We start from the raw sequence: 27,708 nt of genomic DNA, 5'->3' as shown, positions 1-27,708 counted from the left end.
GAACAATTGAGTGATTTTGTTTGTGGTTGAAGATGGAGTCTACAGATGTTGAGCTAGAGCAACAGCTTAAGGATGCAGGCAAACAGCTTTCTCATCCTCCTAATTCTCTCCAACTTCTCCATGTTCTTAATGTAATCTCTTCCTTTATATTCGTTTATTAAAGGTTTATAATATTTTATATGACTTCTATAGCTTTAAGCAAAATTATAAAAAATTTTGAAAACCATTTGAAAATTTAGAAGTTTGAAAACCATTGTAGACCACAAAAACCCTTCAAGAAAAATAATAAAAAAATTATAAAATCAAAACAAATGTGAAAATAAAAAAGTAAAATAACCAAGCATCCTGGCTGTATATAAAAAATCTCGGTTTTGTTAAATTATACATACACGCATAATGCTTATAAAAACACATATATACATATATATATAGGGGGAAGTTAACGTACAAATGAAATTAACGTGCTAATTATGAGAATCAAGTAGAATAATTATGTATACAAATAAATTAATTATGTAATTACTCTACTTGTATATATAATTATTCTACTTGATTCTCACAATTAACACGTTAATTTCATTTGTATTTGATCCACACCCTATATGTATATATACATGTTATTTTTATACACACGTGTACAATTAAGATGCATGATAATGTACATATGTGTATATTATGTAACTGGAGATCAAATGATATTATACAATATACATTCAAAACCGAGATATTTTTTTAAGACACCGTGATGCTAGATAAACGTTTTGGTTTTTTTACTTTTTTAAAATTTTCGGTTTTTTCTTGTTTTATAATTTTTTTAATATTTTATCTGAAGGGGCTTTTTTGTGGTTCAAAATGGTTCTCAAAGTTCTAAATTTCAAAAAGTTATCTTAGGATCATCACCCTATATATATGTTCAAGTCAAATTCCAAAACCTAAAACGTTAAGGATAAATCTTAGAATGTTCAAGGTTAAGGTTAAAACCAGTTAAGCTCAAGTCAAGAATTGATTCGATTGAAGATCCAGATGTGTTTGTTTGGATGAATTGATGATTAATTGGACATAGAATGATAATTGAGATACGAATTGAACATCATAGAAACAAAAATTGATATGAAAAACAGATCGATTACCTGGAGAATTAGTTCAAACTTCAAAGCTTGAACGATGATGATGAATTTCAACCCTAGGTGAGGATATGGCGATGATGATGAAGTTTAGGGCTCGCTTGTTTTTTGGTATCGAAGGGTGTTAGTAGTCGTTTACGTAATGTGGGATTATTGTATTGAATCTTTTACCTATACACACACACGACTTTTGTTTGTGAACCGATAATGAACAAGTTCATTTCCTTAATGAACGAACACGAACAATAAATTTTGTTTGCTTAGGTGTTCATGAAACTTCTGTTGTCCAATAAAAGTTTGATGGACGAACATGAACAAAGACCTTGTTCGGTTCGGTTCATATACAGCCCTACACGAAAGTATAAAATAAAGTATACTTAGCATTTGATCCAACATGTATGTTTCTTTGTATGTACTTTCAGGAATTAGAAAAACTTCTATTGAAGGTTGACCAGGCCCTAGAAAAGTCAATTCTAGATGCACTGAAATCATCAAGAAATGCGTTGATTCATAGTAGTCTTTCAAAATATTTAGATATTGACGTCAGAGTTTCAGTTGCTTCCTGCATCTGTGAAATAACAAGAATTACAGCCCGTGATGCACCACCCTACACTGATGACCAAATGAGGGTACACCATAACTAAATACACTCCACTTTATGTTTGTTATATTTATTCTAAACCTTGTTTAATGCACAGGATGCCTTTCAGTTGATTGTTTCTTCCTTTCAGTTGATTGTTTCTTCCTTTGAGGATTTAGCTGACCAGTCCAGCCAATCTTACAACAAGAGGGCCTCAATTCTTAAAACTGTTTCCAAAGTCAGATTATTCAACATCATGCTTGATCTAGAATGCGATGAGCTAATCATGAAAATGTTTGAGCATTTTCTAAAATCAGTAAGGTGTGTTAGTTACGGTTCTAGACTTATAGTTCTTGAAAGTACTTCAGTTTAAGAAAAATATATAAATATTTTTGTTTCAGGGACTATCATCTTGATGCCATGTTTTCATCAATGGAGAATATAATGGTGTCGGTTATAGAAGAAAGTGAAGAAGTTTCAGTTGAGTTGCTCAAACCGCTGTTGGCTAGCGTTAAAAAAGATTGTAAGGTACAGAGCTTATGAAAGTCTTAATTAATAAAATTAAAGTTTTCTTACTTTAAAAAAAATAACATTTCATTTATTATTTTTAACTTAGGGAGTTCTGCCGGTAGCTCATAAGTTAGGGAAGGGAGTACTTCTAAAATCTGCAAATAAGCTAAAGCCTTGTATAATACCAACTTTGACATCTCTTGGTGAATCATTAGACATGTACCATAAAGTTGTGGCTGCAATATGTGAAGGCACGACTACTGATTTGGACAATATTGATGATAATGATTCTGGGTTACAACTGGTATGATTTCTATTTCATTTAACAAATTGTTGATCTTATATGGTTACTATATGTTACACCCAAAACTTTACAACTCATTAAAACATTTATTGCGGAATTTGGTCCCTTTTTTTCTTTCAACAATATATACCTTGGCTTACATTTAATTTTTGGTATATTGGTTTTTTATTAATCCCAACTATTATCTTTTGGTCGCTGTCAGTCCCAACTAACGAATTAGCTCCTGACGGCCCTAACTTTTAACGAATTTTTCCCAACGGTCCGCGACTAACAGGATGCTAATGTCGTTAGTTGCAGGTCGCCGGAAAAACGTTTTTGGCCGGAAAACTCACATTTCCCCCCGAAAAACTCAACATTTTCGTCCCAAACATCTTTGTAACTTTGTATCGGACCTTTAGGAACCTTCATCGTCGGAATCGGGTGGTGGTGCTCAAGTGGTGGTGGTTGGTTGGTGGTGAGTCAATTGGTGGTGGTGGCGGTGTTCAGGTGGTGTTTTCCGGGAAAACAATGTGAGTTTCCGGCCAAAAACGTTTTTCCGGCGACTTGCAACTAACAACGTTAAGATTCTGTTAGTCGCTGACCGTTGGGAACAAATACGTTAAAAGTTGGGTCCGTCAAAAGCCAATTCGTTAGTTGGGACCGACAACGACCAAAATGCGATAATTGGGATTAATAAAAACCAATATACCTTAATTTTTCGAATTATATAACTACAAAACAATAGTGACTAGTAAAAAGACTAATCCACGATTTAAATCTGTTAAATATTTCCAAATGTAAAACCGATCCGATATGTATGTTTGTGTTCTGTTCTGAGCCCTTAATTTTTCGTCCATGTAAATCTATTCAGGAACTTTACCTAAGGCATGATAATACCAGGAATTAGTACTAACAACATATAAGATTATGTGTAAGTAAGATATATTAAGCCCCAATTAAAAAATATGAAGACTCACAAAGTTTATACAGCATACCATAAAAGATCACCGGTGTAAGCTACGCCTAGAATTGTACCTTTGACCTGTTTTATATTTTAGCTCACATGTAAAAATACACTAACTCATACCTTGTATTCGGGTCACGAGTTGGATTTAATGTATGATATTTACCTTGACAAAGCTGGTGTCTCCAAGGTCATACTTTTAATCCCTCTTGATTTAATGTAAACGGGTCAAAACCATCACTTTTCTATACTGCTAATGTAAACATCAACTAACTGCTTGAATACTAATTAATTAAGGTAAAAAAACCCATATAAACATCATAATATTTAACCAAACACATTAAATAAACTATGAAGATTATATAGTCACCCTCTTAATCCGTTACAACCTTATTAAACAAGCTGCTTTAAATAACTATTTTATTTATAAAACACCCATATAACACACTGAACAACTTCACAAAAATCTATAAAATTCACCAAAAGTCTATCAAGGAGTTAGCAAAGCTCTCACCGAAGATTATGTAAAACTAAAAGTGTTAAGGCCTCGAAACAACCTCTACAAATGAGTTGACCAAGTTGCTGTCAGCAACTATCTTTTGAACAAACCAAGCGTAATAACCCATAAAACCATTTCAGAAAAATATATAAAAGTTACCAAACATCCATTATGATCTTAGGAAACTTCTTACCAAAAATCGTGTAAAAATGAAATCATTACGACCTCTAAACAGCCTCTGCAGTGGGTTGACTCGGTTGCTGTCAGCAACTATCTTTCGGACAAACCAAGCGCAATAACGCCTCAAAACATTTCAGAAAAATAAATAAAAATTACCAAACACTAATTATGGTGTTAGGAAACTTCTCGCCAATAATCATGTAAAAGTAACTTGGTTAAGATCTTGAAAAAGTCTCTGCAAGTGGGCTGACTCAGTTATTGCAGCATGTGTAAATCGGTTTTGCAAGCACGATATGATCTCTTAATCAACTCTTTTTGACTCGAACCTTTCATAGGATCCATAATTAATGTGTCGGGAATGTTGACACTAAGGGGGTGTTTGGGATTCCTTATTTCCATTAACTTATAACTTATAAACTTTTTGAAAAGTTAATAATGTGTAAAAGGTGTTTAGCAAACCATAAGGACTTATGGTTGTTAACTTATGGCCAAGGCAAACTAAGAGGGTTTTGAAAAGTTATGATTCTCTAACTTATTAACTTAAAGGGTATACTATTTCCAAACACTCCTTAAAAAACAACTTATTAACATAAGCTAATCCAAACACTTTTATACAAACTTCTTTTCAAAAAGTCATAAGTTTATAATTCCTTTCACATAAAGTCCTTTTGAACTTAAATAAGGAATCCCAAACACACCCTAAATTTCACATAAGAACATAATTGTTTAATACCCGAAATAACTTCCACATATGTAAGGTGTAGGAATCTTAGTTATTAAAAGCCCTCGCTTCTTGCGCCTAGGCCATTTTTCAGATGAGGCTCAATAAATGTGATTCTAGTTCCTAGGCGAGCGCTTCGGCATTGTCTATGCCAAGAACATGACAACATAAAAGCCAAGCAAAAGAAACGCAAGGGTTGCTATTGAAACTTAGATCTAGGAGAAGTCAAAGGCATTATATTGATACATTTTGTTATTCAAGTTTTGGAATCACATTTGAATCTTGACTATTTTAGAGCTTTTGGTACTAATTAGATGATATTAAATGTTATATAATAGCTTTTGTTTATTTTATTTAAAGAATAGCATTATTTTTCATATAAATAATATATTTTAAATGCTTTATTTAAGCGTGCTTATTTTTCCTCAGGCCCTCGCTTTTTTTGCGCCTTACACCTAGGCTCTAGGCGAGGCCTATGCGCCTTGAGTGCGCCTAACGCATTTGATAACTATGGTAGGAATCACTTACTTTGTCCGTAGGATTTGGCTAACGCTTGAACTCTTCTACCGACCCGTTGACCTCCACGCTCCAACATACTAAGCAACAAGCATTCTTTAAGCTAGATGATGATATTAAAGCTTTGAACCAAGTTCCATCAGTTGCATGAAATCAGTTTTCTTCCCACTCTTCTCCAAACACATCGATGCACACACACACACACACATTTGCTTTTCTAATTTGGGTAGGGGTGAGCAAGATAAGGGTCGCACCGTTGAAACCTGATCATCCGACTCATAAAACCCTTAATTAGACCCGGGTATATAGTATATAATATGGGTCGGGTAAGGGTCTTTAAATGTCACCTTAAAGGGTAAAAGGGTTTCAAGGGTCCGACCCTTATGACCCGTTTACCAGTTTCTAGATATACATCAGACTCACGATTCATTTGAAATTTAGGAGAGATTTGTAAGTCATATACTCATATGATTCATCCAAAATTTCCCAACTACTTAGGAAATTATGAATGAAGGGCCATAGATTGGAAACAAATATGTGGGAAACACTGAGCAGCTGAGCTTTTCTCTACATGTAGTTTTTGAATTTGAATATTATTTGCATTAGTTCAATTGTTCAAATGGTTGATATACTTTTGAAGTTAGACTTTACTATGTTATTAAATGAAAGCATAGTTCCAGGATTCATATATTAAAGTCATGTATAAGATATGCAATTAGTAGATAATGAAAATGAGATGCGATTATTGCCCTTAAATGGTAAAGGGTTGGACCCTGAAACCCTTATTTATACCTGACCCTTTTATTGTTTAGAGGGTAGGGTCCATGTTTCTTCCTATAAAAGGGTAAAGGGTCGGGTCTTGGGTAAAAGGGTCGGGTCATACCCTTTGAACAATCCTAAATTTGGGTGTAAAACCCCATTCTTTATTTCTATTATTATATACTAGTACAAAACCCGCGAGTTGCGGCGGTGGCCGACGACAATTTGCAATGTAATATATGTTTTAATAGATTATCGAGCTGTCTATGATATATTGTATAGAAACTGTTAGTTTTTCTTAATCTGAAACGACTCGGTAATAAACTACACATACATTGGCCGCGAATTCCACTACAAATTTATTAGCATGCAATCATCACAAATCTGATGAAAACTACTACTTGGATCTGATAGGCAATACAACATAAGGGCTGAAAGTACCCGGAAAAAAAACACACACACAGACAATAAACAGAAATACAGACGTGGGCTTCCTGATTTTGGTGACAAATTTCTTTTGACCCGTATCAGCAACAAACATCATGCAAATGCTAGCATGCTAATCTGCCATAACATAAAAGAAATAAAATACCCAAACTACCTATCACACATTTGATCATTTGTGTCAAACAAACACATCTAGTGCTAATAGGCCTTTAAATAATTATAAAAATCGAAGCCACTCTTCTTGTAGTAACAACAAACAAACAAATGTTTGGGCTTAGAAGGTAATGTTCATAAACGTAGTTACTTAAAGATGATCAACATTAAAAGTCCATTTATTTGAACTTTTTACACAAATGACACCATCAGTTGGACATTTATATCTAATTTAAAATAAACACTCGATTTATCCGAACTCGGGTAAGCATAAAAACTGTTGATCGCAAGCCCTAGCAACCCGAAACCCAACTTATTCTGCTGACTGGCTGGTCAATCTTAAAATTTTTAGGCTGCAATTAGAAAACATCATAACGGTATGAACCGAACAAGATGCCCAAGCTGAGTAGCGGGTCAGAACTGATTAGCTTAAAATGTGCTATTTTGTATGCATATTGAAACAAACCAAGTTAATTTAGGGTGCCCACCAAACAAATTTTGCAATGCGTTAATTATGATTATAATGAGAATGTTAATTAAAACCAAGTAAACAGACAATTTTTTAAATGTCCTTTATTTTAAACTCTTTTATGATCGTTTATTTAGAAAAAATGTTTATTCACTCATTTGGTTAAACGAACGAACATGAGCACATGTCTATTTTGTTCCTTAAAAAGGCATTTTACCGTTTTGAAGTCGCAAATTTTGTCCCTCGAGTTTGTAATTAGTTTTTGTTTTGTCTCTAACAAAACTTATAATTCAATTTTAATTAATTCTCTTTTTTAGTCATTTAGTATACTAATGTTATTTAGTATACTAATATCAATATAAAAAGACCATTTACATTTATTGTTTCCTGATAACTCAATTACTTGCAAATCATTACTATTTATGTGATAAAATAATAATAAAAACAAAAAAAAAAATAGTGACCATTGTACCCTTTTGGGCCTAAATTCATTCTTGGTAGGGATGTGCATAGGCCGTTTTGTATTCAAATCGAACCAAAGAACAAAATTTTGATTTTGAGTTTTTAACAACTGTTTGGTTTCAGGTTTTTGGGTTTTCTACTTTGCTTTTGGTTTTTTCGTTTTACCATTTTGCTTGAGATTTTGGGTAAAAAAATGGCCAGAGAGAGAGAATGAATTTACTTTGGGCCCAAATTTTTTGTTAACTAACAATTATTAAACAGTATAGATTAGCTTACATGTAGGCATATGAGCATGGCAAGCTTTGTAAGAGATTCTTGTAGTATAAAAATCAACTTTGAGTCTTGGTAAGGAATGTGCATCTGTTTATTCAAATGAAACACATTATTATTTAATATAATATACAGTTAGTTAACTTAGAAAAAACAGAACAGTTGTCAGATTTGATACCCGAGCTGTGAGAGGAACACTCAAATCCCCCCCCCCCCACCCAAATTCTTTTAACGGCTCCCCAGCTGCTCTTGTAAACTTGTGTCTTTATGACCTTTAGCCTAGATTGTTTTCAGTCTCTGGGAGCATAAATCTGCCCGATTTTACTGATATGAGATCCTCACATCTTGAAACCAGTCCAAACATACTTCAAAACATTGAACAAATTACTGATTAAAAAAAGAGAGAGAATCAAATCAATATTATAAAATTGCTTAATTCAAACCGAAAAGCATCAATTACCTGAAGTAAACCAGCTGAAAAAATCAAAGTAAATTTTCGAATTCAAATTCAAGAATCCCATCGATCCAAAGTCATTTCTGTTGGCCCGACACGACTGCATTTGGGAAATTACTCTCCCTTCATCAAAGCATGCAACTGTTGCTGATCTATACATGCACATATCATATAAATGTTTATATAAATACATAAAAGTTTAAAAATATAACATAACTTTATCAAAAAACACAAGAGCCCTTGTTAATGCGTACACTTTGAAACAGTTATCAGGTTATTTTCGACACGTTAATAAAGACCTTGTAAACATGTGTAACGGGTTACCAGGTTACTCTTTGACAACAACAAAAAAAACACTCATAACAATGATTTATCGGGTTAATTTGGCCCCACAATAAAAAATGTATGAACACCCGATACCAGGGTAACTTTGACGATGATCAAAATCTACATAAAACAAAACTATTTCGGACAGACCCGAACCAGTTTCCAAACCGAACCGATTTGTAGCCCTTTCAGTTTTGACCAAAGTTGACCAAACCAATTCGGTTTATAACCTGAAGCGCTTTGGGCACATAGACCGATATAATATCTTATTTTAGCTTCTGATTTTCACATTATATTTTATCTGTGCGTTTGACTTTATAAGTCAAAACTGAGCATCAATAAATTACCAATTTCAAAAAAACAGTAAAATAACCCAATCCATGCATTTTTTAAAGAATTCCAAATCATGAAATTGTTTATGTTTAAAACAATAAGTTAACCCAAATCCGTGACCTTTTCTCACAGCCCACATCAAGAATTCCAAATTTGATGAATATCATTTGCGATTAAAAACATTGACAGCAGGATTCTATAATATACCTTTCCTTGCTCGCCCAGCCAATGATGAGTTTGAGTGCGAAAATCGATTTAGGGTTCTTTATTGAGCGACATATGCTGGAAGGATTCTCACTTTCGTAGGGGATTTTGGGGTTGTTTTCGAGTCACCGGAGAATGAACGATTCTCACCATCGCCGCTGCTACGTTTGAGGGTTTGACAACTGAATCTGTGTTTGAGATTTAGAGTGTTAAATTTGAATTTTGAATATAGTTTGAGATGCCCGCGTCGTCGCTTGAAGCATTTATGGATTTAAGGCTTGGTTTAAACATGCAATGGTGAGTTGTACTTCAAGCATTAAACATTGTAAAACTCTTATTTTTCAACATCTCAACATTCTCTCTCTAATATCTATTATATATAGTTACTAGGTTAGGTACCCGTGTGTTAAAAATTTTAAATTTTACAAGTCTAAACTGTATAAACAGACAAATAATAATTAGGGATGATGGGCGTGTGTGTATACATATGTACATACATATAATGTGATATGAAAACTAATTTACGCTGTTATAGTACAATATGTTTGATCTAGATTGAAAATTTAATTAATACATAATACATTAATTGATTGTCAAATGTATAAAAGATAACAAAATACTAAGACTTCAAAAAATTTTAAACATTAACTTATAAAATCATATATACCAGTATCAAACAAAAAAAATCAACCTCAATCAAAATACAAACCAAACTCAAAACATACGAAGAAATAAAACCAACTTTATTTAACCTCAAAACATGTGGGACTTCATGGCACCATCTTCGGTTTGGCGCATTTTAATCGGCTTATAATAATTAATACAATTATTACCGCACATATGACCTTCCATAAACTTGATAGACTTTTTTGCTTGAGCTGTACATTGTACAAAGCAGACTTTACGATCAATTTGTGATGCTCGAAGCGACTCCTAATCATTTATCCTTTAAACCATGATTGGGAACCCCAAACATCCTGCACACGATACATTTACAAACCCACAATATAAAATTAGATGTACACATATGAACATAACAGTCAATAAGGGTCCAACTCAAAAACAAATAATTGGTCTAATTAAAACACATTTTGTCCAAAAGTTTTTGTTTTTTTTATTAGCAATTAATCTCGAAACAAATAACAAAAAAACTATAATATGTAATTAGAAATCTAACAATTTAAATAAAATAATATACAAAGTGTTATGGATTGAATATACATAATACATGTTTGAGGCATTTGACTTGTATTATTAATTGACTAATATTTAATATCACCCTTTTTGGCATGTTAGAGAAACATAACCCAAATCAACCGTCGATTACAGTTTCGGAAACGACAAACCGAACATGGCGGTTAGGTTGGGTTTTAGTGGTTTGGATGTTAAGTTTCGGTGGTCAGGTGGTGTAAACTATTTTTTATTATTAAAATATTTGGTTCGTATTTAGAATTTTAAAATGAAAAATATGGTTCATGAATATGATACATATACTTATGTAGTCACATTTATAATTAAAATACAATTTATAAAAGTGTATAATTAAAATACAATTTATAAAAGTTTGTACAATAGGAGCTAACAATTTTGGGCATATAATCATATATAATTACATATTTTGATGCAGTCATCAAATTTTGAAAATGTGCTAACCACCTTCAAAAATGAAAAATCAAATGAAAATTAAAGAACTATTAATCAAAACATCAACATACTTCAAAATGGTTTGATTGAAGTTGGTTCTAACACTAAATCTTATACATACCTGCTCCTTGTAGTGTTCTTTATCTTCATAGCCACTGTTTGCATTTAATGACCAAAGTTACAATATGCACATGTTCTGAGTGTACCTAGTCTTCATTTGCTATGGTCATAGTCTCTTATTACTCCAACTCATTAATAGAATTATTCATCGAATTGTAACGATGGTCATAGTTCTTATCTGCATTAAACAAAACAACCTGCATACCCTCATTGACAAATATTACTGCATTGACAAAACAATCCCTAAATAGTTAATCAATAACCATAGCATAATAATAAAAGAAATACCTTTTCCAAGTTTGCAGGCTTCAATAATCATAACCGAAATGACGTTTTGCATTAACGTTGTATCCATTTGCAGCGTTTTCATATAAACAAATTCAAGGTCATTCCATTTTTGATTCACCAAGCGTCTAACATCAAAATCAAAGAAAAAAACATTTTATAATATGAATTATACACTCTGAAAACCATGACATGAATTATATATATATATATATATAAAGACGGTTAAACTGTCACACCCCTGGTTTGTCTAAAAAACCACGACCAAACCGGGCCGTGAACAACCCTAACATTAAGTAATAAACATTTCTTATCACAATTCTTCATTTGTCACAAAATTATTGTTCACATCCGTGTCTTAAGGTGTCACAAAACAAATTGTCCATTGGAATTACTTGTATTTTACTAATTTTCATGTTCAAAACTGAATTATATCATAAGTTGTGATGTTAAACCGTAAACAACAATCTCAGGCGTATTATCTTTCTTTTAACCAATATAAAGCAACAAACCTATCCTTTCCTTTAGCAAATAAATCAAAGTGAACAGTTATAATACACAAAGTAAAGAAGTAACAATCTGGCTATGGGGTTACAGTGTTCATTGATCAGTCATGATACATGAAGTCAAATATTAACGATCTCATGATTCGTACGTAACTACATAAGAAAATCAACATTCTGAATTATGATAATTTGCAACTTAATCAATAAAGGTCCTAAAAATAATTATTATTACAAAAACATGACTAAACAAATATAAACATACGTGATCAGTAACGTGTTTAAACTTAAATAATTATTTAAACATAAGGCATCAGTTAATTATTTTTACATTGGTCATCAGTTAATGTATTTAAACCTAAATATTAACCTTCCTAATTAAAGGCGGCGAAGGACTTGTTCAAGTAATTTCATACACTGGCCAGAAGAGGACCAGCAACACCAATATAAACTCAATTTTTGTATATTCGTCAATAATAATCACAAAATACATGTTACAACCACAAATATCCTCTGATATCTAAAATCAGCTTTCGTCCTCTTCCAATTAGCTAACAAAAAACGAATCAATTAAGATTATAAAGAAAATAAACTTACCGTCATCGACAAGGCCCGTGAATCTGACAGTTAAATCAAAGAAATACAATTGGCAAGCTTGCCAATTAAGCATTCATCTCCGACATCATGATCTATAACATTGAATAAAACGTTCAGAAACATGTTTGAAGCAATCGAGAACATGACATCTAAATAGACAGATTGTATCGAATACCTTACGAAATTGATGAGAGATGACAGTCTGATGCTTGTATGAAATCAGATACTTTAAATCGTCGATATATAGCTAGAGAAATCAACAAATTGGAATAAAAAAACCCTAAATCTATTGACCAGATTTTAACCTAAATCGAATACCTTAAATAATCGATTGACCGTCGTTCATTGATTCACCAACATATCAAAACATCGATTTCAATCCGGCTATTAGGAATTAGAGATGAAGAAAAATGTACGACGTAATTGTGAATAGGGTGGGCCAGATGTTATGAATTTTATAATATGAATCACCCGTGAAAATTAATAAAACCTTGTAGGCGGGAAAAAGAAATCTGGGATGATTTAGGAGTGGACAATTATTATTACAGAGGGTAGGGTAGATAGATAGATATTCTTTTACCCAAATCAATTTTTGATTATTAACTTTTAGTTGTGTACAACTTGTTATTTTATAGGATTTATCAAGTACTATTTCCACCTTAAATAAACTCGTTTCAAATGCCAATATTTACATTATAATATAAAAGTTATATTATATGAGAATCGGGATGTTACACTACATTAATTTTAGGCCAATGAGTGCAAATTGAAGAAGGGATCTCTGAAATCAGTTAAGAGTAATGAAGTCACTGATGATTCTGATGCTGACAAGTTGTTAAAAGAAAATTCACAAACAGAAAAGGTTTTCATTAATACTGAGAACGGAGCCGATACCATTAAAAATTTAGTAAAAAAAGGTACTTCAAAGAAGAAAGATGATGGGAAAAAGCGGAAGCGTTCCACAGGCAGAGATAAAGTAAAGTTTATTATGTTTATATAAAAATACTGTCTGGAATCTGGATCAATTTCTAAATGTTGGAACTTTCTCAGGTATCTAATACTATAAAATATGATAAAAGCCTGGTTGGTAAAATAGTCAAAGTTTGGTGGCCTGTAGATAACATGTAAGTGCTTTGCATCTTTTGATCAGAACTTATATAATTCTGCACACACAAAATCCTTGAATTTATGCTGTGTTTCTTGTAGGTATTATGAAGGTGTTATTTCTGAATTTTATCCTGCTAAAAAGAAGCATAAGGTCATTAAACTGTTTTGTCATACTTCAAACCATCTTTTGTTTGTTTTAGAAAGTTTTAGAGTTTTACAGGTCTCATATGTGGATGGAGATGAAGAGAAACTGAACCTGAGAACACACAAATGGGAAATTTTAGAGGGATTTTCTGTGCGATATTATACGGTTAGAACATGTTGATTGGCGTGTAATGCTGACTCTAATAATATATTCTTGCTTGTGCAGATGTTGTTCAGTTGACAGGAGCAAAACACCAAGGAAAGTGCAGAAGATAATAATGTTGAAGCAGCCACCACTGAAAAGAATAAAGACACTCATAAAACTAGTGGCAATATATGTGATGCAGCAGCCACCGCCTCCAAAGAAGCAGCAAAGTCAAAGGGTAAAACCCCTCCCAGTAGCAGCAAATTGAATACCAATGGCGATAAGACGGAGTATGACAAGGAAAAGTTACATCTTGAAGATAAAAGGCTGAGGTTGGAAGCAGAGAAGTTGAGGATTGAAGCTGAAAAGGAGCGAAGTAAAATCCGTCAAGAGGACGAAAGAATGAGATTAGAGGCTGAAAGAATGAAGCTTACAAAGAAGGAATCAGATGACAGAATTATGATGATGGATGTGAGTGTCATGTCAGAAATGCAACGACTATATTTTGAGAAACTTCAGAGGGAAATCATAATGAGATGCAATCATGCTTGAGAGTTGAGATAATCAGCTTCAAAATCGTAGACTTGTACAAATGATTTAGAATGTTTAGTTTACATGATGCCAACCAAATACTTGTATGTTTAGGTGTTACATATGGAAATATTACTAGCTATCATTTGGTGGTGGTGTTACTGCTATTATTAAAATATGAACGTTGCGGGCTCCCTATAAATATAATTATGCGCTGTTTTGGAATTTGCTTGATGGTGTACTTACTAATTATTATGTTGAGTTCTTTGACCTTATGCTTTGAATCATGGATCAGATAGTGAAAATTGTATAAAAACAATATTAAAAATAGGCATTAGAAAAAAGATATAAGACAATATAGTCAATACTTAAATTTTGTAATGAAATAAACAGAAATAATAAATAAAAGAATAGAAACATATTATATAACATGATAGTGATAATGATGAAAATGTGACATGTAATGTTTTGAAAATGACATTGTTAGTTGGTTGTATTGATAATTTGATAGGAATGGATAATCTATTGGGTTTGTGAAAGATATTTCTAATAGTTGTGAACTTTAATGCAAAATGTACATAGTGAACTTCAACCTAAATTTCAAATAAATTGTCTTGAATATATACTAATATAAGAAAATCAAATTTTTAAGTCTTTGGATAAGTATATACACCTAGATATAGTATTATAGAGATGAACCCAATCAAGTACTTTGTAAAAACAAACCGAACACAACTATTTTTTTAGTTTTATTAATTTTAAACTTAAAAATTGCACGCTACTAGAAAAAAATCAAGATCATAGCTAAAACCAATTGTTATGAAATAAAATGAAACTAAAAGCACATCAATTCTTGTATAAGTGTTGTAAAAATCTAGACTAGGCACCGACTAATCCTCGATTAATCGCTAGTCCTCACTTAACTGATTAAGTTTGGGTTAGTCAGCTAATTAATTGGTCAACGGTCAAATCTAGCAAAAATCGGCGGTTTCCGGCGAGATTCCGACCAAAATCAGCGATTTCCTGCGTGATTTCAACCAAAGGCGATAAAACTGAAAATTACATATAAAAATGTGTGCGTGCATATATAAAACTGAAAAATATACATTAAAGTCCGATCCGATCGCGATTAATCGCTAGTCTACTAGTCTCCACCCCACCGCCCGACTAACGATTTTTACAACACGACCCATGGCATGGACAAAGGTTGCAAAATGGGTTGCTTTCACGACTTGGTTGCTACAAATTTAAGGTTTTTTTTCAAATGGTGTTACAGTCTTATCTAGGACTTGGGTGATATATAATATATATATATATATATATATAATATTATAATGGGTAAAGTCAGTGGCGAAGCTTGGACATACATGTCGAGGGAGCCGGACTCAGTATGTATAAAAAAATTCATAGACTAGAGGGGGACGGGCTTAAAATTTCGGTCAGAAACAGGTGAATTTATACAATGTATAAAAAATTTCAACTGAAAAAGGATAAATTTACACCGCCGGGTGATAAAAAGGAGGTCGGACTCAAAATTTCGATCCGAAACGGGTAAATTTACATTATGTATAAAATTTTCAGGCAAAAAGTGGATAAATTTACACTACCGAGCAAAAAAACCAAGGGGCTGGGCTCAAAATTTCGGTCGAAAATGAGTAAATTTACACTCTGTATAAAAATTTTCGGCCGAAAAAAAGATAACTTTACACTAACGAGCGAAAAAACGGAGGAGGCCAAGGCCACCCCTAGCCCAACTAAAGCTACGCCCTGTGCAGAGTAAACACAAAGTAACGTATCGATATGGTGATAGTCTTGGTTGTTACTAAATAATGAGTTATAAGTTCAAAACTTATAATAAGCAAAAATTTATATTTTTAAAAATTATCATGAAAAAAAAATCACAAAATCATGTTTACATCATTTGAAACTATGAGAAGTACTTTGATTATGTACCAACATGATAAATTGATTGGATGAACACACGTTTGAAACTTCATGTCACCAACACCTAAAAAAATTTAAGATCGTAGAAGCCAAAATCAAAAATTGTCTCACAATGCCTCTTGAAAGAAGCCCTAATAACTCCCTTTAGTCCTTTACAACTTCTTCTTCTGTATCTATTATATGATACGTATTACAGGCCATGCAACCGAATGGTATCCTCTCTATATGTTTTTTTTGTATCTATACTAATAAACACTCTGTTCTTCCTGCTGCATTGTTATTACTTATTTTTATGTGTTCTGTATTTATGTTGTGAGATTTCATTTAAGGTTTTATTTATTTATTTATTTTTTGCTCAGGTTAAGTTTTGCTAGGGTTTAGAACAGTGATAGTAGATTAAATTAGAATTGGCTTATTTTGTGGTTGGAAAACAATCGAATCGGGTGAAGATGGCGTCTTTTGATGTCGAGTTAGAGCAACAGCTTAAGGATGCAGGCAAACAGTTATCGCATCCCCCGAATTCTCTCCAGCTCCTCCCTGCTCTTGATGTAAGCCCCCTAAGCTTTTATCCGACAAGCTAACGGTTCATGGACACCTAAGTGAACACAATTTATTGTTCGTGAACAGTTCACGAACACAAACAATGTTTTATTTGATTTGGCATTGTCAGTGTCAACGGTTCGGTTTTTGTATTGCATTTATATTCATATTCATATTTGTAATTTACATATAATTTAATCACATAATGAACATTCGTTAACAAAAAAAACATTAGTAAACGTAAACGGACCAAAAACGAACGTAATTGAACGAACGTGGCCTTTGTTCGTGTTCGCTCATTTAGTTAATCAAACGGAATTCCTTGTTCATGTTAGTTCATTTATTAAACAAATGAACATAAACGAACTTCCCGGCGAACATTCGGTTTGTTTACAGCCCTACACAAAAGTATGACATTGTATATGATTCACTTTAACACTAAAACTTGTTCTAACTTTTATGAGTTAGAAACTTAGAATCATGATGATTGGATTCAATTTGTTTGAATTATCAATTAGTATTGCAGCGAAATTATAACCTTAATAACTAACAAGCTAAGAATTCATATAGAAAAATATGATCTTCACTATAATAAAACGATTACAACGCTTGCATTCTCAACGCACCCCCCTCACCCTTAGCTCATCATCTTTGATTGTACATTTTTACCGAATTGTAGTCACAAAGGTGTAATGATCAAGAGACTATCTAGATCATTATATACAGGTGTACACTACTGATGAGCTAAGGGGTGAAAGCGACGTTGGCCAGATAAGTTACAAACAGCTGATACTGTTACATTACAAGAACACGGATAAACTAGAAACACAATAAACTATTGATGAGTCTTTAGTCCTTTATCTTCATCAGTACATCTTCATATTAGCAGTCCTTCAATTCAGTAAGCGTTTAGAAGAACAATCTTTTATTCATTATTGCTTATAGTGAAGAACAACTGATTTTAATGATCAGTTGTTTGGTCTTTGGCATATCAGTCCTTTCCAGCTTACAACACTTTGTGCTTTCAGGAATTAGAAAAACTTTTATTAAAGGTTGACCAGGCCCCGAACAAGTCAATTCTAGATGCACTGAAACCATCAAAAAACGCGTTGATTCAAAACAGTCTATCAAAACATTCAGATATTGACGTCAGAGTTTCAGTTGCTTCTTGCATCAGTGAAATAACAAGGATCACAGCACCTGATGCACCCTACACTGATGACGAAATGAAGGTACACCATAACTAAATGCACTCCACTTTATCATGTGTATTCTATAAGATACGTACTCTAAACCTTATTTCGATGCACAGGATGTCTTTCAATTGATTGTGTCTTCCTTTGAGGATTTGGCAGACCAATCCAGCCGATCTTACAACAAGCGGGCCTCAATTCTTGAAAATGTTTCCAAAGTCAGATCATGTGTCATCATGCTTGATCTTGAATGTGACGAGCTAATCCTGAAAATGTTTGAGCATTTTTTAAAATTAGTAAGGTGTGTTATGGTTCTAGACGTATAACTTTTAAAATTATTCATTTAAGTGCTCCGTTAAGTATGCAATCATGTTTATTTCAGGGACTATCATTCGGACTCCATATATTCATCGATGGAAAATATAATGGTATTGGTTATAGAAGAAAGTGAAGAAATCTCAGTTGATATGCTTAAACCCTTGCTTGCTAGTGTTAAAAAACATCGTGAGGTACGGGCCTTATAAAATATTGACTAATTACATGTAAATTCTCTTGTAATTATTATTTTGTATTTAGGGTGTTCTGCCGGTAGCTCATAAGTTAGCGAAAGGAGTACTTTTGAAATCTGCAAATAAGCTAAAGCCTTACATAATGCAAGCTTTGTCATCGTTTGGTGCATCATTAGATATGTACCATAAAGTTGTGGCTGCAGTATGTGAAGGCACAACTGCTGATTATGACAGTAACGATGATAATGACGCTAATGATGATAATGATGCTGAGCTACAACTGGTATGATTTATTATATCATTTAACAAAGTAATGATCTTATATATTAATGTGATTTGTTTAATTGATTTTAGGCCAATGAGTGCAAATTGAAGACGGGATCTCCGAAATCAGTTGTGAGTAATGGAGTAATTGTGACGGTTAAGGAAACAACGACAGTTGACCAGGCGTCCAAGAAACTCGAGGAAGACAAAAGGCAAGAGGTTATTAAAAAAGTAGACGGTAATGATACTGATGCTGACAAGTTGTTAAAAGAAAATTCACAAACAGAAAAGGTTTTCATTAATATTGAAAAGGAAGTCGATACCACTATAATTTCAGTAGAAAAAGGGACTGAAAACAAGTTTGAAGATAACAAGGCTAGTGATTCAGATGCAAAACCTCTGAAAAGGTCAAAGTCTAAGTCAACAAAACAGTCAGGTGAGAAGTCAAAGCAGTCGGGTAAGAAGTTGGAAATGCCTGTTAAGAAGGGGGAGAAAAGCAAGATTGCAAACGAAGATTATATAGAGTCAGACAGCGAACCACTTAAACTGTCTGCAAGAAAAAACACTTCAAAGAAGAAAGATGATGGAAAAAAATGTGCAGGCGGTAAAAATGTTGCAGAAAAAGATCGTGCAAAGACACTTTTGGGAGATGATGTCAGTAACTCTAAACTTTTCTTTTGACTTTTTTTTTATTTTTAAAAACAATCTAAAAAGTTGTCTTTTTTTTTTCATTATCATTAAGAAACTGGATGTTTCTCCAAATATTGCTGTTAAGGAAGATGATTCAGATTGCAAACCACTTAAACTGTCTGCTAGGAAACGCACTTCAAAGAAAAAAGACGATGGAAAAAAACGAGGAAACGGTAAAAATGTTGCAGGAAAAGCAAAAACAGTTACAGGGGAGGGAAATTTAACAGAATCCCCTGTGAGTAGTGCTAAACGGAAGCATTCCACAGACATAGACGAAGTATATTGTATTAAAAATTCAAAATACTTGTGGATCAGTTTCTAAATGTTGGAATTTTCTCAGGTATCGAATGCTATAAAATATGATGAAAGCTTGGTTGGTAAAAAGGTCAAAGTTTGGTGGCCTGAAGATAAAATGTAAGTTTGATCAGAACTTATGTAATTTGTGTAGATGAACATAATTCTGAACTTACTAAATGCTTAAGTCTATGCTGTGTTGCTTGTAGGTATTATGAAGGTGTTGTTTCTGAGTTCTATCCTGCTAAAAAGAAGCATAAGGTCGTTAAACTGTTTTCAAATTTCTAATCATCTTTTGTTTTATAAAGTTTTAACGAGTTTAGAGTTATACAGGTCTCATATGTGGCTGATGGAGATGAAGAGAAACTGAACCTGAGAACACAAAAATGGGAAATTTTAAAGGAATTTTCTGTGCGAGATTATACGGTTAGAACATGTTGATTGGCGTGTAATGCTCACTCTAATAATATATTATTGTTTGTGCTGATGTTGTTCAGTTGACAGGAGCAAAACACCAAGGAAATTGCAGAAGATAATAATGTTGAAGCAGCCACCACTGAAAAGAATAAAGACACTCAAAAAACTAGTGGCAAATTATGTGATGCAGCAGCCACCACCTCTAAAGAAGCAGCAACGTCAAAAAAAAGTAGCAAGAAGACGGTCAATGAGTCAAAGGGTAAAACGCCTCCCAGTAGGATCAAATCGAATACCAATGGCGAGAAGACGGAGTATGACAAGGAAAAGTTACGTCTTGAAGATAAAAGGCTGAAGTTGGAGGCTGAGAAGTTGAGGATTGAAGCTGAAAAGGAGCGAAGTAAAATCCGTCAAGAGGACGAAAGACTGAGATTAGAGGGCGAAAGACTGAGATTGGAGGCTGAAAAACTGAAGCTTTCAAAGAAGGAATCAGATGACCGAATTATGATGATGGATGTGACTGTCATGCCAGAAATGCAACGACTATATTTTGAGAAACTTCAAAGGGAAATCATAATGAGATGCAATCATGCTTGAGATAATCGGCGTCAAAATCGAAGACTAGTACATATGATTTTGAATGTTCAGTTAACATGTTTTTGGGCTCACCTTTAATGATTTGTTTTGGAATTTGATGTTGGTGAACTAATTAATTATCATGTTGAGTTTCCTTATTCTTTGAATAACTACAATTTATTGTCATTAATCAGATAGTCAAAATTGTATATAAACGATATTAAAAAAGATATGAGACGTGCATTGTTTTGAAAATGATGTAATCTAGTACAAGTTTACAGAATAATGATTCTTATATGTATTGATATTTGATATGGATGGAGAATCTATTGGGTTTGTACTTTGTAGAGTGCTATTTTTGGGTTGACTCGGTTTAATAAAGACAAAAAGATAGTTGTTGAATTTCATGAAGATCGACGATTAGGGAGGCTTTGGGCCACCCCTTATTCTACTTTAGTTAATTAAACCTGGTTAGTGTTTCTTGTTTTCTAATTTTGTAACTCTAGTTTAGCTCCTATTTGAACAATTATATACTTGTAACTTCTCACTATGAGAGCATATGATAATAATACACACGTATAGATGGAGAACCCATGTCATGCTTATAAAATAGAATTCTTTTAAATGATAATTCTCATTTTTGCATAAAATTCTTTATTATTTCAAATTAATATACTTTTTATTATATGAGTACAATCAAAATAATTAAGAATAAAACAAAATCAAATCATATCTTCTAGCTATCATAAAATTACTAGAATTTTAAGATATTTTATCTACTACTCAATCGCCATAGATAAGAGAGGAAATCAAACGACAATAATGGATATATGGCCATAGTATCGATGATGGCAAGAGGTATGACGGCATAACCATGGCGAGCGGAGCTACAATTGTGACGAGTGTCTCTGAGCATGGTTGAGGAATAACATAAACAAAGTCGTCAGTAAATTTTTAATTATCATAAACCAACATATACAGCAGAAAACATACGATTTAAATAGCTATCGAGTGTTGGTAAATTTTCCACTTATCGCATGTTGCCGATTCAAGAACAGTAATTGCTAGTTATACAAGTGAATCTAACCAAGTTCCTTATTAAAAGATTTTCAATGGTTGTCTTATTAAAAATACAATTTAAGTATATATCTAAAACGCACATTTTTTCTGTTTACATCTTAATAAATGTAAGATAATTCTCATATCAGATCTAGAAACATATGGAACAACACGGTACAGCCAAGATTTCGTCATAACCATCCAACGGTTGTCAATATTCACCAATATGTGTTCTACATCTAATGTGTTTTTACATTACCTTTAGAATAAAAGGAATATCTATCATTGATATGTAGCTAAGGGTGATACAAGTGTAAAACCAAAATGTACATATGAAAGAATAGTGATTTAGCAAGGAAAACAAAAGTGTTCTATGAAAGTATTTACAATTGAAAACAAACTTATCAACACAACATTCCTCTACTTTTTAAAAATAAACCATTTTAGGAAAGTTATACCCATTTCAAAAACCTTTTCACCTGTAAACACCCAAATGGTCAAAAACTATCACCAAATTGCACAAAAACCCCACAAGAATTCCAATCATGTGCAAATTAGCCAAAATAAGAGAAACCATAAGAATCAATCAATCTAGTAGTAGTAGTAGTACAATAGTACAATACAAACAAATTAACAAAGGAGGAGCATACTCACACACCATCCAACTTCTTTTATTATTTCCCCAAATCCCTCCTATCCTCTGCTTCAAATTTCAAACCCTAACCCCCAATTATAATAACACCACCTGTATCCATCAATCCATCAATTTTATCACACAAATCACAAATCCAACACATACCCACTTCATTAAATCCACTGGTAACCTCTCTCATACCTTTTAGTTTGCTTTTTAGGGTTTCTTTTCTTAGCTGACGTATACTCTGTTTTTCGTACTTTAGTGTCAAGATTTGTGAAATTAAGAGGCTTTTTTATATGGGTTTTGTTTATTTGGTTTAATTTTTGTTGGGTTTTGGTTTAATTTTGTTTTAGGGTTTGTTTTGAGCTGTTTGAAGAGATTGAGGTTGAAGATGGCGGCTACTGATGTTGACCTAGAACCACAGCTTAAGGATGTTGGGAAGCAGCTCTCGCAGCAGCTGGATTCGAATGATGAGCTTCTGCTTGTTCTTGATGTAAGCCTTAACCACATACACACACAAGTGTGAAATTAAGTGTATGCTATTAGGGGTGTGCATGGGGTGGTTTGATTTTGGGCTAAAACCGAATCAAAAACCGAGAAAACCAAAACCGTACCCAAATTGAAAACCGAAAAATCTGAAACCGAACAGAAGCTCAAAAACCAGTTTTTAGAAGCACAAAAGCTCCTGAAAACTGTTGGTTTCAGATATTTGGGTTTTCGGGTTGGGTTCAGTTTTGGTTCTTTCAGTTTCACTATTTAGGCTTGAAAATTCGGCCGAGAAAAAGTGTTGCCCAAAATTAATGAATTTGGGCCTAAATTTCTTTGTTAGTTAATATGTTTGAGCTAAAATATTTTGGTTACACTATATATTCAACTATTATAAATTACTTAAAGTTTAAAATGAAAATCTGTAAGTTTGGTTCGGTTTTTACGACAACATAAAACCAAACTGTTGATTCTTGATCAGGTTCGGTTATTTTGGGTTTTTCATGTTTTGGATATGTATGCCCTGCTGGCGGTGCACGCATATAATGTATATATGTGTGAACTCTCGGGTGGGCAAAAGTAAAATTGCACTAATTTTGACGTTATTTTACTAATCTCGTGAAAATAACGTTAAAAGTGGGGGAAGGTTAATCAGGCATCATGTGGTGGCGTTGATAGCCGAAAGACAAGGGCACATGCATCAATCAGCCGGTGTCCCGATGATTGAGTGCTATGTGCCTTATGTCCAAGGCTTGATGCAAAACTACTATCGAGCCGGGGTTCTCATCGGAAGCAGCCTCTCTATCCCTATGGGGTAGAGGTAAGGTTGTCTACATCTTACCCTCCTCAGACCCTACCATAGCATTGCTATTGGTGGGATATACTGAGTACGATGATGATGATGATGTTTTGGATATGTTTTTTCAGTTTCATGCTCATCCCTAGTTACTTTTCTTTGTGTTCTTCAGAAACTAGAGAAACTTCTATTGAAGGTTGACCAGTCACCAAAAAAGTCAATGCTAGAGGCGCTGAGACCGTCGATTAACGCGTTGATTCGGGATAGTTTGTTAAAACATTCAGATATGGATGTGAAAGTTTCAGTTGCTTCCTGCATCAGTGAAATAACAAGGATTACTGCACCTGATGCACCTTACACTGATGACCAAATGAGGGTACATCATAACTAAAAGAACTCCATTTTATATAAATCTATATCATATGTTTGTATGTATTCTAAACCTTATTTTTATGCACAGGATGTGTTTCAGTTGATTGTTTCTTCCTTTGAGGATTTGGCTGACCGGTCCAGCCGATCTTTTAACAAGCGGGCCTCAATTCTTGAAACTGTTTCCAAAGTTAGATCATGTGTCATCATGCTTGATCTTGAATGTGACGAGTTAATTGTGACAATGTTTGAGCATTTTCTAAATTCAATAAGGTGTGTTAGTTATGGTTCTAGACTTATAATTCTTTTAAAGTACTTCTGTTCTTAAAATACATGTTTACTTTTGTTGCAGGGACTATCATCTTGATGCCATATATTCATCAATGGAGAGTATAATGGTGTTGGTTATAGAAGAAAGTGAAGAAATTTCAGTTGAACTGCTCAAACCACTACTGGCTAGTGTTAAAAAAGATCGTGTGGTACGAGGTTCATTAAATCTTAGTTAATTAAATTCAAGTTTTCTTGTTTCTCATGAAAATTTCTTACCAGTGATTTACTTTTTAACTCAGGGTGTTCTTCCGATAGCTCATAAGTTAGGAAAAGACGTACTTCTGAAATCTGCAGAGAAGCTAAAGCCTTACATGATGCCAGCTTTGACAGCTCTTGGCGAATCATTGGATAATTACCATAAAGTTGTGACTGCAGTATGTGAAGGCACAGCTGCTAATTTTGACGACAATGACGCTGAGCAACAACTGGTATGGTCTCTATATAATTTTAAACAATTTGTTTGCAAATTGGAGAAGGATTCTGTAGCTGAGGCACAGCAGGCATGCTATCCGTCTACTTTTTGCATTTTCATTTTCTTTTAGTTTCATTTCATTCTATAAATGTGTTTATTTTGCTATAACTGTTCAAATGTTTCAGGCTGATGAGAGCAAGGCTACAACAGCAGCATCAGATCATGTGGACCAAGTATGTTTTTTGGTATTTTAAATAATTTATATAATGTTTATTAACACGTTGAAAAATACTTGTGAATTAGGTGGTAAAAGCAGAGGTGTCTTCTAAAGAAGAGGTAGATTCTACAGTGAACAAATCTCCAAAATCAGTTATGAGTAATGGAGTCAACGAGACGGTTAAGGAACCGAAAGCAGAAGAGGCGCCAGTTGACCAGGAGTCAAAGAAACCAGAGGAAGACAAAAATCAAGAACCAGTTAAACAAGAGGACACTGCTGATTCTGATCCTGACAAGCCGGCAAAAGAAGATGTAAAAACAGAAAATGAAGCTGATACCGTTGTGAATTCAGTAGAGCCCTCTGATTCTTCTCATGTTGAAGGTGATAAGGAAGTTAAAAAAGATGATGGTGTTAAGGAATCAGAAACTGAGAAAGAAAAAGATGATGATGTTAAACAAGAAGATCAAAATGAAAAAGATGATGATGTTAAACAAGAAGATCAAAATGAAAAAGATGATGTTAAAGCTCCAGAAGATAAAAATGAAAAAGATGATGTTAAGGTATCAGAAAATCAAAATGAAGAGGATAAAGATGTTAAAGTATCAGAAAATAAAATTGAAGAAGAGAAAGATGCTAAAGAAACTGAAAGTGAAGCAGTGGAAAGTAAGCCTGCTGCAACTGCTCAAAGCAACAATGTTTCTGATGAGAGTTCAGTTCGGTCTGAAAAGGAACCGGCTCCACAAGAAGTGAAAACTGCTTCCCCAACTAAAAGTGAACCCACAGACGAGGGGTTGACTCAGGAAGATAAACCTGAAGACCAAAAGCAAGAAGATACGAAAACAGTAATTGAAAAGGAGGTTAAACTCGCGGAAACTGTAAACAAGTCTGAAGATGACGAGGCTAGTGATTCAGATGCAAAACCTGTGAAAAGGTCAAGGTCCAAGGCAACAAAACAAGTGGGTAAAAGGTCAAAGCAGTCAGGTAAGAAGTCGGAAACGCCTGTTAAGAAGGAGGAGAAAGGCAAGATTGCTGCCGAAGAGGATGAGGAAGATGACTCAGACGACAAACCCCTTAATCTTTCTGCTAGAAAAAGCACTTCAAAGAAGAAAGACGATGGAAAAAAACGTGCAAGCAGTAAAAGTGTTGCAGAAAAAGAACAAGCAAAGTTAGATGATGTCAGTATCTCTGAAACTTATATATTTTTTAATTTCTTTTACAAAACAATCTAAAAAGTTGTTCTTTTTTTCTTTTAATTATTAAGGAGATGGATGTTTCTCCAAAGATTGCTGTTGAGGAAGATGATTCAGATGACAAACCACTTAAACGAACAGGTAAGAGGTCAAAGCAGTCGGGTAAGAAGTTAGAAACGCCTGTTAAGAAGGGGGAGAAAAGCAAGATTGAGGATGATGAAGATGATTCAGATGACAAACCACTTAAACAGTCTGCTAAAAGAAGCACTTCAAGGAAGAAAAATGATGGAAAACAACGCAAAGATCAAGCAAAATCACTGACAGGAGATGATGTTAGTAACTCTAAAACTTATATTTTGATTCCCTTTTTGAAATGATCTAAAATAATTGTTTTTTCTAATCATGAAGGAGATGGATATTTCTCCAAAGTCAGATAAAAGGGAAGGAAAATCAACAGAAACCTCTGCGACTAGTGCAAAACGGAAGCGTTCCGCAGGCAAAACTGAGGTAAATATTATTAAGTTTTAGCTTAAAATGTTGTTTGGATCAGTTTCTAAATGTTGGGATTTTTTCAGGCATCTGATACTATAAAGTATGATGAAAGCCTGGTTGGTAAAAAAGTCAAAGTTTGGTGGCCTGAAGATAAAATGTAAGTGTTTCACAGGAATTAAATCTCAAGATTTCATCATTTGATCAGAACTTATATCATCTGACATTTCTCCTTTGTTGCTTGTAGGTATTATGAAGGTGTTGTTACTGAATTTTATCCTGCTAAAAAGAAGCATAAGGTCAATAATCTTTTTTCTCATATTTCAATCATTTTTTTTGGAAAGTTCTAACAAGAGTTATGCAGGTCTCATATGTGGATGGAGATGAGGAGAAATTGAATCTGAAAACACAAAAATGGGAAATTTTGAAAGAGCTTTCTGTGCGTGATGACGAGGTTAGAAACATGTTGATTGGTGTGTAATGCTCACTCTAATAATATATTCTTGTCTGTGCTGATGTGGTTCGGTTGACAGGAGCAAAACACCGAGGCTCAAAGTGATGAAGGCTCCCCTGTAATGTATGTGTTTCTTTTCATTATTTCATTATTTTATTCAAGCTGTTATTATTATTATTGTTATTGTTATTATTATTATTATTATTATTATTATTATTGTTTTGCTTCAATCTGATATTGTCATTCTCCAGACACAAGAAGAAGAGAACAAAATCAGGTCATGCCGCGTCTCAAGAAAAGATCAAAGATTCGGCCAAGAAGTGTGTTTTTCTCTCTTTATCTTTATAATCATTATATATGGTTCTGCGTTAGCAAAATTGATTAATACATAAATTAATGAAAAACAGGTCTAATAGCAAGACGAAGACGGTCAGCAAGTCAAACGTCAAAACTCCCACAACTGGCAGCAAGTCCAATGGTCCCACCAAGGCTAAATCTGATGTCAAAGAACCCG

The 27,708-nt window shown here is 33.6% G+C and overlaps 4 protein-coding genes and 1 long non-coding RNA gene across 7 annotated transcripts in view; 4 read left to right on the top strand and 1 right to left on the bottom strand.

The window, feature by feature from the left end:
• Positions 1-13,738, top strand: part of LOC143604686 (sister chromatid cohesion protein PDS5 homolog C-like) — a 28,025-nt gene extending 14,287 nt beyond the window's left edge. Inside the window, exons 2-7 of the mRNA XM_077081090.1 lie at positions 33-131; positions 1,547-1,753; positions 1,835-2,025; positions 2,106-2,232; positions 2,321-2,518; positions 13,156-13,738. Of these exons, the coding sequence (XP_076937205.1) occupies positions 33-131; positions 1,547-1,753; positions 1,835-2,025; positions 2,106-2,232; positions 2,321-2,518; positions 13,156-13,404 (1,071 nt within the window). The 3' untranslated portion in view covers positions 13,405-13,738. The remainder of the gene's footprint in view (positions 1-32; positions 132-1,546; positions 1,754-1,834; positions 2,026-2,105; positions 2,233-2,320; positions 2,519-13,155) is intronic.
• Positions 10,049-11,439, bottom strand: LOC143602958 (uncharacterized). 2 transcript variants are annotated; one of them, XR_013147955.1, is made up of 3 exons: positions 11,308-11,439; positions 11,021-11,242; positions 10,049-10,232 (listed from the first exon to the last, which is right to left on the bottom strand). It is a non-coding gene; the product is annotated as an uncharacterized LOC143602958 (long non-coding RNA). The 2 variants fall into 2 exon arrangements; XR_013147956.1 differs by having other exon boundaries at positions 11,021-11,216.
• On the top strand, positions 13,437-14,426 carry LOC143604679 (uncharacterized). The gene is made up of 4 exons (XM_077081082.1): positions 13,437-13,528; positions 13,611-13,662; positions 13,732-13,821; positions 13,900-14,426. Exons 1-4 carry the CDS (start codon positions 13,437-13,439, stop codon positions 14,350-14,352), a joined length of 687 nt encoding a protein of 228 aa, XP_076937197.1. The 3' UTR covers positions 14,353-14,426.
• Positions 14,427-16,391: 1,965 nt separating this feature from the next.
• LOC143603901 (sister chromatid cohesion protein PDS5 homolog D-like) lies at positions 16,392-20,811 on the top strand. Of its 2 annotated transcripts, none has more exons than XM_077080571.1 (12): positions 16,392-16,487; positions 16,635-16,823; positions 17,844-18,047; positions 18,128-18,309; positions 18,391-18,517; positions 18,585-18,800; positions 18,872-19,435; positions 19,524-19,706; positions 19,812-19,885; positions 19,975-20,026; positions 20,099-20,191; positions 20,270-20,811. In XM_077080571.1, exons 2-12 carry the CDS (start codon positions 16,725-16,727, stop codon positions 20,774-20,776), a joined length of 2,301 nt encoding a protein of 766 aa, XP_076936686.1. In that variant the 5' UTR covers positions 16,392-16,487; positions 16,635-16,724; the 3' UTR covers positions 20,777-20,811. The 2 variants fall into 2 exon arrangements, with proteins under 2 accessions (XP_076936686.1, XP_076936683.1); XM_077080568.1 differs by having other exon boundaries at positions 19,524-19,748.
• A 1,403-nt stretch (positions 20,812-22,214) lies between these two features.
• Positions 22,215-27,271, top strand: LOC143603892 (uncharacterized). Its single transcript, XM_077080558.1, has 13 exons — positions 22,215-22,633; positions 22,805-22,944; positions 23,906-24,109; positions 24,194-24,375; positions 24,455-24,581; positions 24,672-24,860; positions 25,030-25,077; positions 25,148-26,236; positions 26,326-26,583; positions 26,660-26,758; positions 26,827-26,900; positions 26,988-27,039; positions 27,105-27,271. Exons 1-13 carry the CDS (start codon positions 22,360-22,362, stop codon positions 27,219-27,221), a joined length of 2,853 nt encoding a protein of 950 aa, XP_076936673.1. The 5' UTR covers positions 22,215-22,359; the 3' UTR covers positions 27,222-27,271.
• Positions 27,272-27,708: the final 437 nt, after the last annotated feature.

Source organism: Bidens hawaiensis, unplaced genomic scaffold (genome assembly GCF_021521415.1).
Source record: "Bidens hawaiensis isolate Kalapana, Puna unplaced genomic scaffold, B.hawaiensis_p1.1 tig00001961_1, whole genome shotgun sequence".
In the NCBI taxonomy this organism is placed as follows: domain Eukaryota; kingdom Viridiplantae; phylum Streptophyta; class Magnoliopsida; order Asterales; family Asteraceae; genus Bidens; species Bidens hawaiensis.
This window is presented reverse-complemented; position numbering and strand designations above follow the sequence as displayed.

What these genes read in the sequence shown, in the direction of transcription:
- LOC143604679 (XM_077081082.1), top strand. Translation starts at nt 13,437, where the DNA reads ATGTTGGAACTTTCTCAGGTATCTAATACTATAAAATATGATAAAAGC. An exon ending in CTGCTAAAAAGAAGCATAAG is followed by an intron (nt 13,663 to 13,731) that starts GTCATTAAACTG and finishes AGAGTTTTACAG; the next exon opens with GTCTCATATGTGGATGGAGA. An exon ending in TTTCTGTGCGATATTATACG is followed by an intron (nt 13,822 to 13,899) that starts GTTAGAACATGT and finishes TTCAGTTGACAG; the next exon opens with GAGCAAAACACCAAGGAAAG.
- LOC143603901 (XM_077080568.1), top strand. Translation starts at nt 16,725, where the DNA reads ATGGCGTCTTTTGATGTCGAGTTAGAGCAACAGCTTAAGGATGCAGGC. An exon ending in ACACTGATGACGAAATGAAG is followed by an intron (nt 18,048 to 18,127) that starts GTACACCATAAC and finishes TTCGATGCACAG; the next exon opens with GATGTCTTTCAATTGATTGT. An exon ending in TGGTGGCCTGAAGATAAAAT is followed by an intron (nt 19,886 to 19,974) that starts GTAAGTTTGATC and finishes TGTTGCTTGTAG; the next exon opens with GTATTATGAAGGTGTTGTTT.
- LOC143603892 (XM_077080558.1), top strand. Translation starts at nt 22,360, where the DNA reads ATGTGCAAATTAGCCAAAATAAGAGAAACCATAAGAATCAATCAATCT. An exon ending in AGCTTCTGCTTGTTCTTGAT is followed by an intron (nt 22,945 to 23,905) that starts GTAAGCCTTAAC and finishes TGTGTTCTTCAG; the next exon opens with AAACTAGAGAAACTTCTATT. An exon ending in GTTCCGCAGGCAAAACTGAG is followed by an intron (nt 26,759 to 26,826) that starts GTAAATATTATT and finishes GGATTTTTTCAG; the next exon opens with GCATCTGATACTATAAAGTA.